Genomic DNA, 13,940 nt, shown 5'->3' on the forward strand with positions numbered 1-13,940 from the left:
AGGTAACTGAAGCAGGCTGTCAGACGCATGCTTAGGACCTCCTTACCTGCAGAAGGTTGGTAAGCAGGATCAGCGTCTGCTTACGGATGAAGGGATGGGGGTCTTTCAGACACAAGGAGACGCTGGGAATGTATCTGTCCACCATGGTGGTGTAGCGGATGCACAGGTCGCACATAACGATGACGACGTTATTGCGAACAGCCACATCATGCGACACCTCCAGTTCTCGAGCTAGAGCTGCAATGCATTTCTTTGCCAGATCTTCATGCTGCAAACACAATTTACCTGTGAAATGGGGATGAGACTGTCAGTGCTGTGAACGTATCCTTCTTCCTAACCAACACAGCCCAGCTTACTGCCTCCTTTGAGCCCAGTATGAGCCAAGAGGATTCAGGAAGCAAACAGGGGAATAAACAAGAAATACAAGATGAAACTTGATGAGCAATCTGCACAACCTCTCAAAGAGATTATACTTCAAGGAGTTCTTCCAAACTCTTCTTGGACCTATACTGTGGGTCTCAATGCCAAATTCCCTCCTTCACAGAGAACTATTCCTGTGTACAGGGTATTATTCAAAGCAGCTAAAAAGAACAGCCCCAGCTGTCATAGGCATAGCAGGGAGACACCCACCTCTAAGAGCATCTCTAAACCAACTTAAAATAAAATAGCCCGCATTCTAACATCACTTCTTCCTAACTGTTTCTAAGCTCTGTACAAAAAGTACTCTCAACTGCTTTGGGAAGTTTAAAAGAATGATGTTGAAGAGAAGTTTAAAAGAATGATATTCATAACCACAGAAGTAGTATAAAACCAGTTTCATTTAGCACTCTTCATTGTACTGCAGATGCAGATTTGACCAGGCTTCCATCACACGGTCATTCGTACTAAGGAGAACGAGTAACTATGTACAGTCATTCTGCTCTGAACTGTACCAGGTTTTCTTCAGCCCCTGTTGAGCACCTTATTAAAAGGTAAGACGATCTCTCAGCCAGGAACCAATTCTGAGTACAAGGCCAGCACAAGTCTGCACTGTTAACCATTCATCACTTGCACACCTATGTAGGAAAAATGCATTAACGGACTTGAAAAATAGTTGCATGCATGGCAGTATTTTTATGGTTTGTGCAACTTGTTACCATGGATATCTGCATTGCTAAAAGCTATGAACTGAGGCACTACAAACACTGAGCACTGTGCCTGTTATAATCAACATGGCTTTGGAACAGAACTTTAACCAGGGAGCAGACAAAGGGTGGGAATTGGATGAATGAGGGCACAGTTCTGCTGTAGGACAGTGCTCACCTAGAGTAATGAATGCATGAGCTCTGATCACCGGAGGCATAGCTGATCCTCTAAATTGGGACAGTGGCTGAGAAGCCAGAGTTTCCTCACCATCTACAGAACTTGTCACTACAAAAGAACAGGCCCAGAATGAAAACACACTTTTCAGGTAACAGTGTCGTTCATAAAAGCAAAATTAAAGGCAGTAAGTAGAGCGCCTCACATTGGTTAGAAGAAGCCAAAATGGACTGAATCAAAAGAAAGATGCGTTTCTCCACTTTGGCTGGACACAGCTGTGCAGCCTCACCCAAGGTGAAGAGGTGTCTCACCTATAAAGGAAAAAGAAACACTGGGGTCAAAAGGCAAACAGCAGGAATCAGTACAGTTACTTCTCCAAAGACAACTTAAAATCCCCTCAGTCCTTTCAAGAAGACAATAGCTAGAGAATAGAAGGTGAAGCTTTGAAACAGAAATTGGGCATGTTTAATGTACTATAAAACCTCCCTATATACTAACGATATTTAAGTAAACCTTAAAGCATTCTACACATTTTATAGTCTCACTTCCAAACAACCAATCTAAAAAGTATGACTGGAAAAACAAAGAAAAAGACAGTCACTTTATTAAAAATACAATGGGCCTCATATCCTTAAAGCAATTTCTAAGGTATAAAACTGTTGTACACTCTCAGGCTCACAAACACGAGATGCCATTACCATATACAAAGGGTATACATCAGTACTTTTCCATGTGATAGTTACTGGCATGAGCTCTGTAGAAAACCCATTTTGAGAATACCTACGTCATTTGACCAGTCCACAAAAGGGAACCAAACTTACAAAGAGATCTTCTTGCAATTGCTCTGCTCCATCTTCTTTGAGGACTATATTCGAAATATAACTTTCACAGGTGGATACTAAGTCTCCATACACCTGGTCGAGCAGCTCCTGTTCCATAACAAAACAAAATTTGGCACTTAATTAAACAAAATCCTTAATTTGAAAACCCTTCTATACTTCGAATAATCTAGGTCCCGTTGAAATCCATCAGACTCTGACAGCCTTTTTCCTGCACATCAAAGTGCCAAAACAGCTTGAAGAACCTGGCTTTCACTGATCCACAGGCCTAAGGTTTACTTCATTATAGAAATCCCATGGGTTTAAACAAAAAGAATTTAGGCGACTTTTCCACTTATATCCAGTGCATTTGAGGTTGTCTGTATGAATTTTAAGATGTTGTTTCAAAACTGTGGCTCCATTCAAATGAAAATATTATGCAAATTCCAAGCAGGAGGGAGAACCAAAAAAGCTAGTCATCTGCCAGATTGTGAATGAGAATAAAGCATCATTTGTCTCTTTTTCTACCATCTAAAACTTGTAGCATAAGAAACTAAATACATATATGTATGGCAGTTATGCCATTAAAGCTGCTAAGTGACCAACGTATAGGTACACCTGCACTCACAGTTGCAAGGTAACATGTTGTAATGACTGCATCTAACAGGGAGGATTTTCAGATTGTCAATTTATAAGAGAAAACAATACAAAAGAAGAAAACAACAACAAAAAAGCAACAAACGAAGCCATTAATCCACCCAGGCCTCTGAAGAATGGCATATGCAGCTTCGCACACTATTTACTAAACTTCATTGGGATGCCTATTATAAAATAGCTGTCATCAATATTAAAAGAGAATCACAACACATACAGCATTAACAAGAGAGGCTTGCACTAGTTCTATCTAGCTTCTCTGTGACTGTACTCAGGCTCACATCACTATTTTACCAGCAAAACGTAGCTCACCTCACTACTAAACAAAGCTATGCCATAAAGCAAATGGGGAACTTGGCAGGGAAAAAAAAAGTGCAAATGATGTGTTACTAACCCCATGTTTGGGCTCACGAAAGAGGCCTAGAAAATGTGTGCATCTACAGCAGCTCTGGTATAGAATAGTCAGAACTTACAGGATAAACCTATGGCTTCTAACTGGACCAAGCCCAAGAAATAGCTGCCACCATAGCAGCAGAGCAATAGTTTTCCTTTAGGAATGCTGTAAACTTGGACAGAAGGTCAATGCAAAGTATTTCAGCTGTAAAACAAAACCAAAAACTCTGAGGAAAGATCTCTACAAGGCCACCCTTAGCTAGAGGATGCTCTCCAGCAAATCTGCAGTGTACCAAGTAAGACAGCTAGGCAGAACAGACTTGAGTTGCTGCAGACAGATCATCCTCATTTAGTGAGCTAATCAACCAACAGACTGGAGACAGAAGTTGCCTTCAAGAGACAGCCCTCCTGAGTGTAAGACAAGCTACTTTAAAAGGTGTATTTTAAGTCACACCTGTGTCTTCTCTGGTACATCTGCATACGCAAGGCAGAGCTTCTGCAGAGTTTCTACAGCTGGGCTAATCACCTCCAGGGGACATCGAAACTCTCTCAGCCAGCAATTGATGTTATCTGAAAAGGAGACCACACACATAAAATGAGTGTTTAAGCTAATCAACTGCTTGTGGAGAAGAAATAACAGTTAAGCTGTGAGACAAAACCGAACTCTGCCTTCCACTCTGCAGCTTCTCAGTCACTCACCAATCAGCCTCTTGCAGGTGCTCTGAGGGAGGTGCTTTGCGACATGACTGATGACACACAGTATATGTCCTATAGTGTCAGTGCTCACGTTCTGCTGCCTGAAAAACAGCAGCGTGGACAAGCCAAAATTAATGCTGCGGAACACCACCAAACCACGGTAGAAGAATCCTTTCACCTTGGCTATGTATTATCAAGGCAGACTTGTCAAGCCAAATGAAAACTCAAAAAGCTTAATGTAAGACTTCATTACTGCACAAATCTGCGGGCCATTACACCTGCTTCCTCGCTGCACAGACCAGTTGCCTGAATAAAGAACGATGATCTAAGCAGCACTTTGCCTGTCAAAGGACAGGAAGTGCTCACTTGCATTGCTCCTCATCTTTACTCCTGTCTCTTTCCTGCGGAATGGAGGGAAGAGCTCAAAGCACACACATACCTGCTGACACTGTCCCAGGATTCAATGACCTTGGAGTAATCCAGCTTGGGTGAAGAACCTGCCACCTTAGCAAGCAACATCCAAGCTGGCACAGCACGCTCCGTTTCCACATGAGACATCACGTTATTGATGAAAGTGGAAGAGAATTTTTTCTGCTGGGACCAAATGTAAAAGGCTTTGTTCATGTAACGGCTACAAGGAAGAAAGAAAGAAACAGAAGTTAAACAAGGAGGGAACAAAATGCTTGCTCTTGCAAGCATCTCTGTCCAGGATACACTGAAAAACGCAAGAAAGCTGCTGTCACTTCACATTCCTACTTTTCAGAATATGTCAAGATTTCCACTACATGTTTTACTAGCAGGACTTTTGGTCTCTTTCAGTTACCTGCTCTGATGGTTACAGTTCAGATCAGTTACCAGTCCTAATGCATTACAGAGCTGCCACACAAGCATGAATGTAGTGCAGCGTGTCAGTGAGACAGAACTGGTATCACAACGAATCAAGAAAACATTTCGGCAACCTGTACCAAAGACTTTCCAGCAGTTTTTATTTGAACACCCATAATGGAACAGGACACGATGATGTTGAGGCACCACAAGCTGCCCATTTTTCTGTTTTAGCTGTAGCCCCCTTCACATTGAGAGAGTTCTAACATTTATCAAGCTGCAAGGTACTCTAAGGTCATGAAGTAGAAGGTGCCACAACTCTGTCAACTCCGCAAACTATGTCATGAAATAGCCCAAATTAGATCACTGACAGTGGTACAGATTGGCAAGGCAGCACAAGCAGTATCTCATTTTCTATTTCGGAGCTATTATGCCCTGTTGACTAATAAACATACAGCTGCCTTTGATCAATGTTGTGTCCTTGCCATACTGTGTTATCCCATTTCTTCTGCTTCATCCCACAGCATTCTGCAAAAGGCAGAATAATTCTATTTGTCATAAGACAAGTAACATATTGTACATCAGAATTAATAAAAGACAATCTTCTCCTTTCTTTATATATCCTCTCTTACTTCTGTCATCAGAACACCTCCATTTAACATTCATGCTGCTACCAACACACCAAGAATAGCAGGTGACATTCCCGTAAACGAACGCTAGAGTTCAGGGAGACTGCACAGGTAACAAGAGCAAATAAAAATACTTGACACAAAGCAAAACTGCACTCTTCTCACCAGCTGCCAATGTGTCTGTTTGACAGTTCCTGTGTCCTAAGAGCTGGCAGAGCAGCACAAGCAGCTCACAATGTGATAGCTTCCATCTCTAGCAGCAGCATGCACTTACATCAACTGCTTCAAGCTGAAAATTCAAATAACTTAAAAAAAAAACCCAACCCGCCAATAAATTTAGTTTCTTGCCCTTATGGAGTAGGCAGCTCATGCATTTAAATAATATGTAAGCTATGATACATAATGGTCCATGGTCACATGAGGAATAGGAGAGCTAGGAGTATAAGCTCATGCTCCTACCCCAGTCCTCTGGTCAATAGGCAATTTCCTACTGTAAAGAGAAAACTGCACATTCCAATACGACCAAGTTCTTAAAAAAAAATCTGGATTTTGTCCATGAATGCTAATGTACTAAAGACAATAAAGATGTCCAGGGCACTAGACAAAGGGCTGTTATGGAAACGCCAGCAATGCAGGGAGAGACACTTACCTCAGCTCCTGGCTCTCTGAAGTCAAGAGGGTAAGGAGCTCCCACGCTAGAGTCTGCTTTTGATCTTCGCTCTGGAATTTCGTATAATGCTTTATATGCTGCAACAAGACCTGGTCAAGGCAATCCAAGGCCTTTTCTTGAACAGAGCTTTCAGTGTCCATCACAACAGGCACAACTCCGTGTAACCAGGCCTTCTGCACCAGGACGTTATCGTGCTGAGACTGAGAGAAACGCACTTCATATTAGAAACATTTCTGAGTTATTCTACAGTCCTATATGCACAGGTAAGATCAGCAAGACCCTAGAAACCCTGAGAGTCATTTATCAACTTTTAAAATACATTTTAATAAGCCACCATACTGCTCAACTAGCACAGTGTTGTGGCAGCACATGGGACAAGGGAACAAATTTCCTTGACACCATCCAAGGTACTGATTGTAACTATGATCAAGCTACCTGGGGTACAGTACTGTAATACTTTGTTTTGTTTTGAAACCCTATAAATAATTGCAATAGTATTGCAATAAAACTGTACAGCAGATGATTTAACACTAAAACCAACGAGTTTTGATTAATATCAACCTCACGCTCCAACACTAAGATACTAAACCTTTGAGAATAAATAGAAGAGGAAAAATATTACAGTGCTATCATCTACATATTACATCCCAGTGAAGTGATTCAGCTTTTTCTCTCCCCAGCTTGAGAAGGCCAGCAACAGCGTGACCAGCAGGGCTAGGGAGGTGATCGTCCCCCTGTACTCAGCTCTGGTGAGGCCGCACCTCGAGTACTGTGTTCAGTTTTGGGCCCCTCGCTACAAGAAGGACATCGAGGTGCTTGAGCGGGTGCAGAGAAGGGCGACGAAGCTGGTGAGGGGCCTGGAGAACAAGTCCTACGAGGAGCGGCTGAGGGAGCTGGGCTTGTTCAGCCTGGAGAAGAGGAGGCTCAGGGGCGACCTTATCGCTCTTTTTAGGTACCTCAAGGGAGGCTGTAGCGAGGTGGGGGTTGGCCTGTTCTCCCACGTGCCTGGTGACAGGACGAGGGGGAATGGGTTTAAGTTGAGCCAGGGGAGTTTTAGGCTAGATGTTAGGAAGAACTTCTTCACTGAAAGGGTTGTGAGGCACTGGAACAGGCTGCCCAGGGAAGTGGTGGAGTCACCATCCTTGGAAGTCTTCAAAAGACGTTTAGATGTAGAGCTTAGGGATATGGTTTAGTGGAGGGCTGTTAGCGTTAGGTTGGAGGTTGGACTCGATGACCTTGAGGTCTCTTCCAACCTAGAAATTCTGTGATTCTGTGATAAACATTTTCTCCATGACATATAAATCAGTAGTCAGGAATATAAATGTTTCCAACAGCTGGAAGCATCCTACATAAATCACAAGTATGTGTAAGTTATGACTTCAAGTCAAAAGATAATAAAAAAATAAAATGCAGTCATAAAACGAAATTTGGTGAACAAACAATTGATGTGTACCAGATTTGCCTGTGTTCTCCTCATTTCAACCTACACCTCAGGTCTGAATAAGAGTTTATGGTATTTTTTTCTCACCACAAGGAGCTCTGTTATAGACTGCAAGGCCTGCTTCCGCACAGAAACCGCAGGGTCCCGGCAACGCTCCTGAAGAGTGGACAAATCCTCTGCAGTACAAGGGATCACTTTGTGTTTCAGGATGTTCATAAAAACCTGGAAGTCAAATACCAGCACACTTTTGCTGGGAATACAGGCCAAGAGCACTGGGTAACAAATCAAAAAGACATTCTACTCCCCACCAACTTTAACTAGAGATTAAAGTATCTCACTGAGAGCAAAGAATAATATTAATAATTTCCAAGTACTGGGCAGAACTTAGTACAGAAAGCATCCTTTCAGTCATTCAGATTTTAAAACAATTCTGTATAGAATTAACGTCACAATTTCCCCTTGAAACTGACATTTCTCTTGCATGACTTATGTCTCTTACCCAGAGATAAAGGGGGGGGGGAACTGAAATGCCTCTCAACAGAACAGTTATAAATCCTACACTTGAGAAGCTCAAAACAGCCTGGGAACTGAAGGGGAAGAACTGGGGGAAAGAAGACTAATATTAAGTCAGTCAACAGCAGATGCATATTTAATAAAGTGATGAAATTTTCATTGAAGAATCTCTTTTAAAGTTCATGACTTAATTAAAAAGAATTAAGCAACAAGCAAAGCAAGGCATTCCTCAAAAGGATGGTAGATATAACCTAACGTCTCTGTTAACAAGGTTGAAACAAAATTAAGTACTCATTAAGCCTAAGCTTATAAAAAGTCACTCAAGTTGAATGGCTATTGACACTTGAAAAGAGGCTCTCTAAGTGATGGAGTAAGTGAATGCCGGCAAGAATACTAGAAAAAAAATCATCATCATGCTTGCATTGTTTACTTATCAGGAACTATTAGACACGACCTTTTTAAGGTTTATATACATTCTGTACAAATAGCAAAAAACTACAGATGGGCAAACTTGCATGCAGTTGGTTATTGCCTGATCATTTTAACTTCATTCTGGGTAATCACGCAGAACAAGAACACGTGCAGAAAACACTGTACCTGGAGAGCAGATTTCCTCACGTTGGTTTTCTCATCCCCGGCTCGCAGTCTGAGCATGGCCATGACTTCCTTTCCTATCCAAAACCATGATAAAAAGAAATTATAATACCCACCTAGACAGATTTCCCCCCACCATTTTGCAGTGCTAACACGCAGTACACTGTGCATAGACAAGGAGGGACACAGCTCCGAACTTGGATGAGCAATAAATATGTTCCCCAAGGCTTTCAGAGGCAAGAGACTGGGATGGAACAAAGCACAGCAAGAAAAAAAATTGGAAATAATCTTGGGTTCTTTGCAGCTGTCATTCTGCCAGAGGAAAAAAAACAAAAACAAGTTCTTAAACTTTGAAAATAAATCCTAAGACTTATTACAAAAGAAATCAATGTACCAAATTATTCGACACACACAGCAAAAAGAAATGATTTGTAATTTCCAACACATTTATTTTCCTATGAGAGATGTTAGGCTACCTTCAAAGTTTGAAAGCTCAGAGAAATCACGCCAAGTTCTAATCAAAGTGTACAGCACAGGTAACTCTGCCATATGTGGGAAAACCACACAGAATAACCCCAGATCCACCACATACACATGACAGATCCATCAACTGGTATGCAAATAGTTCAGAATGCCTACAACAACCTTTTCTGAGTTATGCCTCACAGCTCCACATGATATAAAGCACTAATATATGAATTACTCTATTTTACAGAGGGCAAACCTCTCCATTTTGGATCTGACTGAATTCCCTAAGCTGCAGAATTGCAGTTGCGAAGAATCCAAGAGTCTGCAAGGAAACCAGAACACATCCCCTCTACTGAATGGAAAGTTAAACCTTAAGTTTTACTTTTCACAGCTATATTTATACATATTTCTGCACATTCTTGGGAAAAAATACATTTTACTTTATAAAAATAAAGTATTTTATTAACTGACACACTACTGAATATATAAAGCAAAAACTATTTCTCAGCTTTTGAATAATTTAAGTGGACTACTGACAAACAATAGTGTATCCAGCCATTTTACTCTTGCTTTTAAGGCTTCTATTTATTAATACTTATTTGAATTCTGGCAGAAAGAGATTTCCTAAATATACGTCAAATCTGGTAACCTGGTACTTTGAGAGATTCATCTGGAGGTCTACTGCATTGCCATTAAGAAACAGGATTAGTCACAGGGAAATAATCAACAGTAGTTTGAAAGCAGATTTTTACCAAAGGAAGCAAAGGGGTTCTGATCTGCATGATTAGTACTTTCTTAATTGGCAGGTAACTACAATTGCATCTTCCTCCTGAGAATAGCTTGATGGAAAAAGCACAGAACCTTTTCACTGCGAGACTTCGCCAAAGAAATAAAAAAAATAATCAAGCTCCTGTGAAGGTGACCAAATCTGCTGAATTAGTCACACTTTGACAATTGTCATTGATTTTTACTCACAGTGACACAGGAAAAACAAACAAAAAACCCCTGGGTCCTAAATGGCTGAGAACTAGCAAGGGAACACACTGTTTATGCACTGTCGGGCACTGAATATTCTGTAGAGCGCACTTCACCCTGCAGATTATCCCTACCCTTCTTATCTTTGCCCTTGTGCATATAGTGAGTTCTGAATATCCTCAGCTAAGATTTATTTTGCTTCTAAAATATGAGCTGTTTGGTCTTCATAGAAATGCAAAATGAGCACAGGCATAAGCCAAACAAGTGTGTGCCAGACAGCTTTGCTAATGCACCTTGACTGACTCTGAGCGCACTGTTTCTCAGCTATCCTCTTGAGCCACAGACAGCCTTTTTTCATCCAAGCCTTTTCTTAATTTGTTTTGCCAAGTGCCAAGTGTATGCTCAGCTGGGTATCGGATACAAAACCAGGCATCCGCTGCCACACAGAGCCTGCAACTAAACAGGGACCGCACAATACCTTAAGTGGCCCGGAGGACAGTTCTATCGGAGAAAGCAGATTAATGAAATTTATCAGCAAAATCTTTTAAAAGAAAGCTTTCAATAGAGAAGATAGAAGCCTGGCTCGTGGAGATAGGGAGAGAGATCCCACATGAAGAGCAGCGTGAGAAATGTAACAAAGCCACAAATGCAGGATGCGCACTAAGCAGTAAATTGAATTGTCAGCAGTTCAAGAGAGGTGAACAGCAAGAACTGAGAGCAAAGATACCAGCAGAGGCCTAAAGGTTAGGAAGAAGAGATTTTACGTTGAAGAGATTCAAAGAAACATCACGGCCACAAAAGCCAACTTCTATGCTGATTTCATGCCATCAAGAAATTAGAACCATCGGGTTGACGTTCTGCATCAGTCCATTTAACCTCACGCTTTGCTTTCAACTCCAGCCAATAGCTGATGCTGCAGAGAATTAAATTCTTCCCTGCATCACAGAGCTAGACGAAGGTGCTGTGTTTTATGCAGCGAAAATATATTAGTTCTTTGTGCACTGGAGCAAGAGATTTAATTACCCTTAAATTTATGGAGTTACAAGTATTATATCCCACATCAATTACCATCCTTTTTGGAAAGGATAAATTACCTGCTTTTCAACAAGTGTTGCTACCACATTAGTACAAATGAACATCAGTATTTCACGATTAAATGTATTTTCCAGACTTAAGTGGAAATAGTATTTCTTTATCGCTGGCACTTCCACCCCTTTCATCACCCGTAAGTGGTTTTTAACAGCTCTACAGAAAGATCTCTCTGCTTTCCTTGAAAAATGGACAATGAACACACTTCAGAAAATGTAATTTCAATTAAAGTTTTGAAAAGCTATCTGAAAAGGCCAGGATAATGTTGATGTACCATCAAGCACAGCAGTATCGTTGCCGTCTGTCAGCTCAATAGTTTTGAAAGTCGGCAGGGTCTTCAGTGGATTGTTGGATGTAGCTGAAAGAAAAGTTCAAAGTTTAAGAACAAAAATGGCTTACATTCAACTAAGCAACATGGTTCATTGTTAAACGAGAGCTTCATGCACGCCCTATGTTTATAGGTACATTTTTAGAAAATGGCATGCCAAGAAAAGTCTGAGGCTTATCATAAGAGAATGACTCTATACCTTCTGCACCGATGATCGAACTCGCACTGTTTGTGTTTGCTTCCAAGACTGCATGGTCATAGGCTGCCAAAAAGAAATAAAAAAAGAAATTAAATGAATCGTTTTCATTCAGGATATTCTGTCATTCCAAATTTTTTCAAGCAAGTGATCTAACCATTGGATGTTGTATGCACACTTCTGAGTTGTGCCATCTGGCCTTTAGCAAACCTGAGGGAGTTCAGAATGCCAATCACGAAAACCCAAATTTAGCAGAGGTAAAAGGCAACTCAAGACTTAATCAACTGATAGTCAAGAATTAATCTCTTTCTAAATGTACAATTCAATTTTTTTGGTAAATATCTGCCAAAGATCTCTCATGCAGGAATCTATTTAGAGCAGATATATGACAATGAATGCCTTCCAAATATAAGGCTTCACAAGTAACGAGACTTATCTATTACTTCTCTTTATGACACAACACACAAGGGCACTCAGTGCAAATTTCAAAGAGCCTGACAACTAGTGCTGCTGTCTCCCAATAATTACTCCCCAGAAAACTCCAGAAACATTTTAACTATTTAATTTACCCATAATACTTACAGCCTTGTAGTAAATCCTGTATACTATCCAAGGCAGCAGCACCTTTCATTTCCAGACAGCGGGCAAAACTGCTTAAAGCTTTGCTACGGACCACGGATGCTTTGTCCGAACACCGGCCAAACACCATGACCTGTACTAAAAACTTGTGCTTTAGAAACTTCTGCTGATCCTGCGACAAGGAGACACCTGAGTTTCTCTCTGGCACATCCAACAGAGCTAAAGCTACATCAAGAGCAAACACTCTGTAGGAAATCTGAAAGAGAAAATGCACAAGGTGCTGTGTTAATGTAAGCAGACACAGGTTTTACCTACTTAGTTTATCAAACTCTTGGTTATCAGCAACAACTATGCTATTCAGTACTGCTATTGAACTTTTCCTCCTCACAACACTGCTGTAGCTGAACTCTGGAACAGTAAGGAGATGTACTTACTTTACTGTTGTGTGAGTATTTATATAGCCAAGCAATGAAGTCAGCAAACTCTATACAAGGCAGTTTATTCAGCAAATTCACCAAGGCCTGTGCAGCATATGTGCGATAATCAGCCTTATCTGGGACCTGAAAAACAGGAACAATCGCACATTACAATATTTCAGCGCTCTGCTCTAGAAGCCAGGACATTTTACAGCATAAGAGAATTATTTGTTTATTTAATGAGGCAATATGGCCACATTCAGGAAGCAGTGGGATAACAATCACAGCTTCCTCGGTCACTGCTTCAGCACCCACACACACAAAGCAAATTCCCCGAAGCAGAGGTGGAGCTCAGATTAAATCAAGAGGCAGTGTTTCTACATGGCAGTCTTCAAATGGTTAGTGAAGAAAGAGCTCTCATAATCCTCATTTTCCTCTACTAAAACAGTGTTAAAAGTAACTGCAGATTTGGGAAGGCCAGAAGTAGGGTACAGTTTATTGTAAATGAGGGGAGGAAGTGTCAGGATTCTCCTAGGATGTGACAAGATTTTGAAGACATCTGGGAAATCCAATAAAAATTAACACACAACATGATCGGGCTGTAAAGAAATGTGCAGACAATGAAAATATTTTAATTCCTTATAAAACACTATGAAAAAAAGGATCTGTTAGAGATACTGCAATATATCAACACACAAGTTCTTCAGCCCAAGATACCCCAGAGAGTAGCATACCTTGGTGCAGATATGTTGCAGCAATATTCGAAGAACAGGAAAGGCAACTTCTTTCAGCTCCTCTACTACAGAACTGTGCAGGAGGAAAAAACAAGAATGTTTTAATAAGGCTGTTTATATAACAGAGCAAAAATCACGTATAGAATGTTCCTTTTGAAATGCATTCTGAAAGGTGCACGTTCTGGAATCACTTGGGCTGGTGTAAACGATACTGTCAGGGAGCAGACCTACTTACTTTATACATTAGCCTGACTTTGCAGGCAGAAAACATTTCTTCCAGTACTTTCCTACAAGGAGAAGGGCAATATGAAAAGCTTCTTTATTCTTAATCTACTTATTAAATGTTGTCTGTGGATCTCTGCACAAACTAGACTTTTGAAAAACACAGATCCCCACAAATAATCAAAGGCAAAACATCTTTAAGCAGGAGAAAGCAAAGAAATAAAGAGAAATGACCTCCTTACTAATATTTTATCTTCTTCATAATAATAAACTACAAAATAATAACTTACAAAACCCGAAAAACTGAAGACACAAAGCAACAGACAGAAAGTACCTCCCTTCCACTCATTGTCACTTCTCTGTCAAACAGCTCCTAATTTTCCCTCCAACAGCAAGTTCAG

General features: G+C 40.7%; 1 protein-coding gene across 1 annotated transcript in view; it reads right to left on the bottom strand.

Moving 5' to 3' along the window:
- The window catches only part of NCAPD3 (non-SMC condensin II complex subunit D3), a 30,240-nt gene that overhangs the window by 11,123 nt on the left and 5,177 nt on the right, over positions 1–13,940 (bottom strand). Inside the window, exons 9-23 of the mRNA XM_084495976.1 lie at positions 13,318–13,390; positions 12,602–12,727; positions 12,171–12,423; positions 11,592–11,654; positions 11,339–11,422; positions 8,536–8,609; positions 7,513–7,647; positions 5,964–6,184; positions 4,300–4,491; positions 3,864–3,961; positions 3,619–3,734; positions 2,121–2,228; positions 1,505–1,610; positions 1,303–1,410; positions 47–285 (exon numbers count right to left, since the gene is read on the bottom strand). Coding sequence (XP_084352102.1) covers positions 47–285; positions 1,303–1,410; positions 1,505–1,610; positions 2,121–2,228; positions 3,619–3,734; positions 3,864–3,961; positions 4,300–4,491; positions 5,964–6,184; positions 7,513–7,647; positions 8,536–8,609; positions 11,339–11,422; positions 11,592–11,654; positions 12,171–12,423; positions 12,602–12,727; positions 13,318–13,390 — 1,996 coding nt within the window. The remainder of the gene's footprint in view (positions 1–46; positions 286–1,302; positions 1,411–1,504; positions 1,611–2,120; positions 2,229–3,618; positions 3,735–3,863; positions 3,962–4,299; positions 4,492–5,963; positions 6,185–7,512; positions 7,648–8,535; positions 8,610–11,338; positions 11,423–11,591; positions 11,655–12,170; positions 12,424–12,601; positions 12,728–13,317; positions 13,391–13,940) is intronic.

The sequence above is a fragment of the Aythya ferina genome (genome assembly GCF_964211825.1).
Source record: "Aythya ferina genome assembly, chromosome: 22".
In the NCBI taxonomy this organism is placed as follows: Eukaryota; Metazoa; Chordata; class Aves; order Anseriformes; family Anatidae; genus Aythya; species Aythya ferina.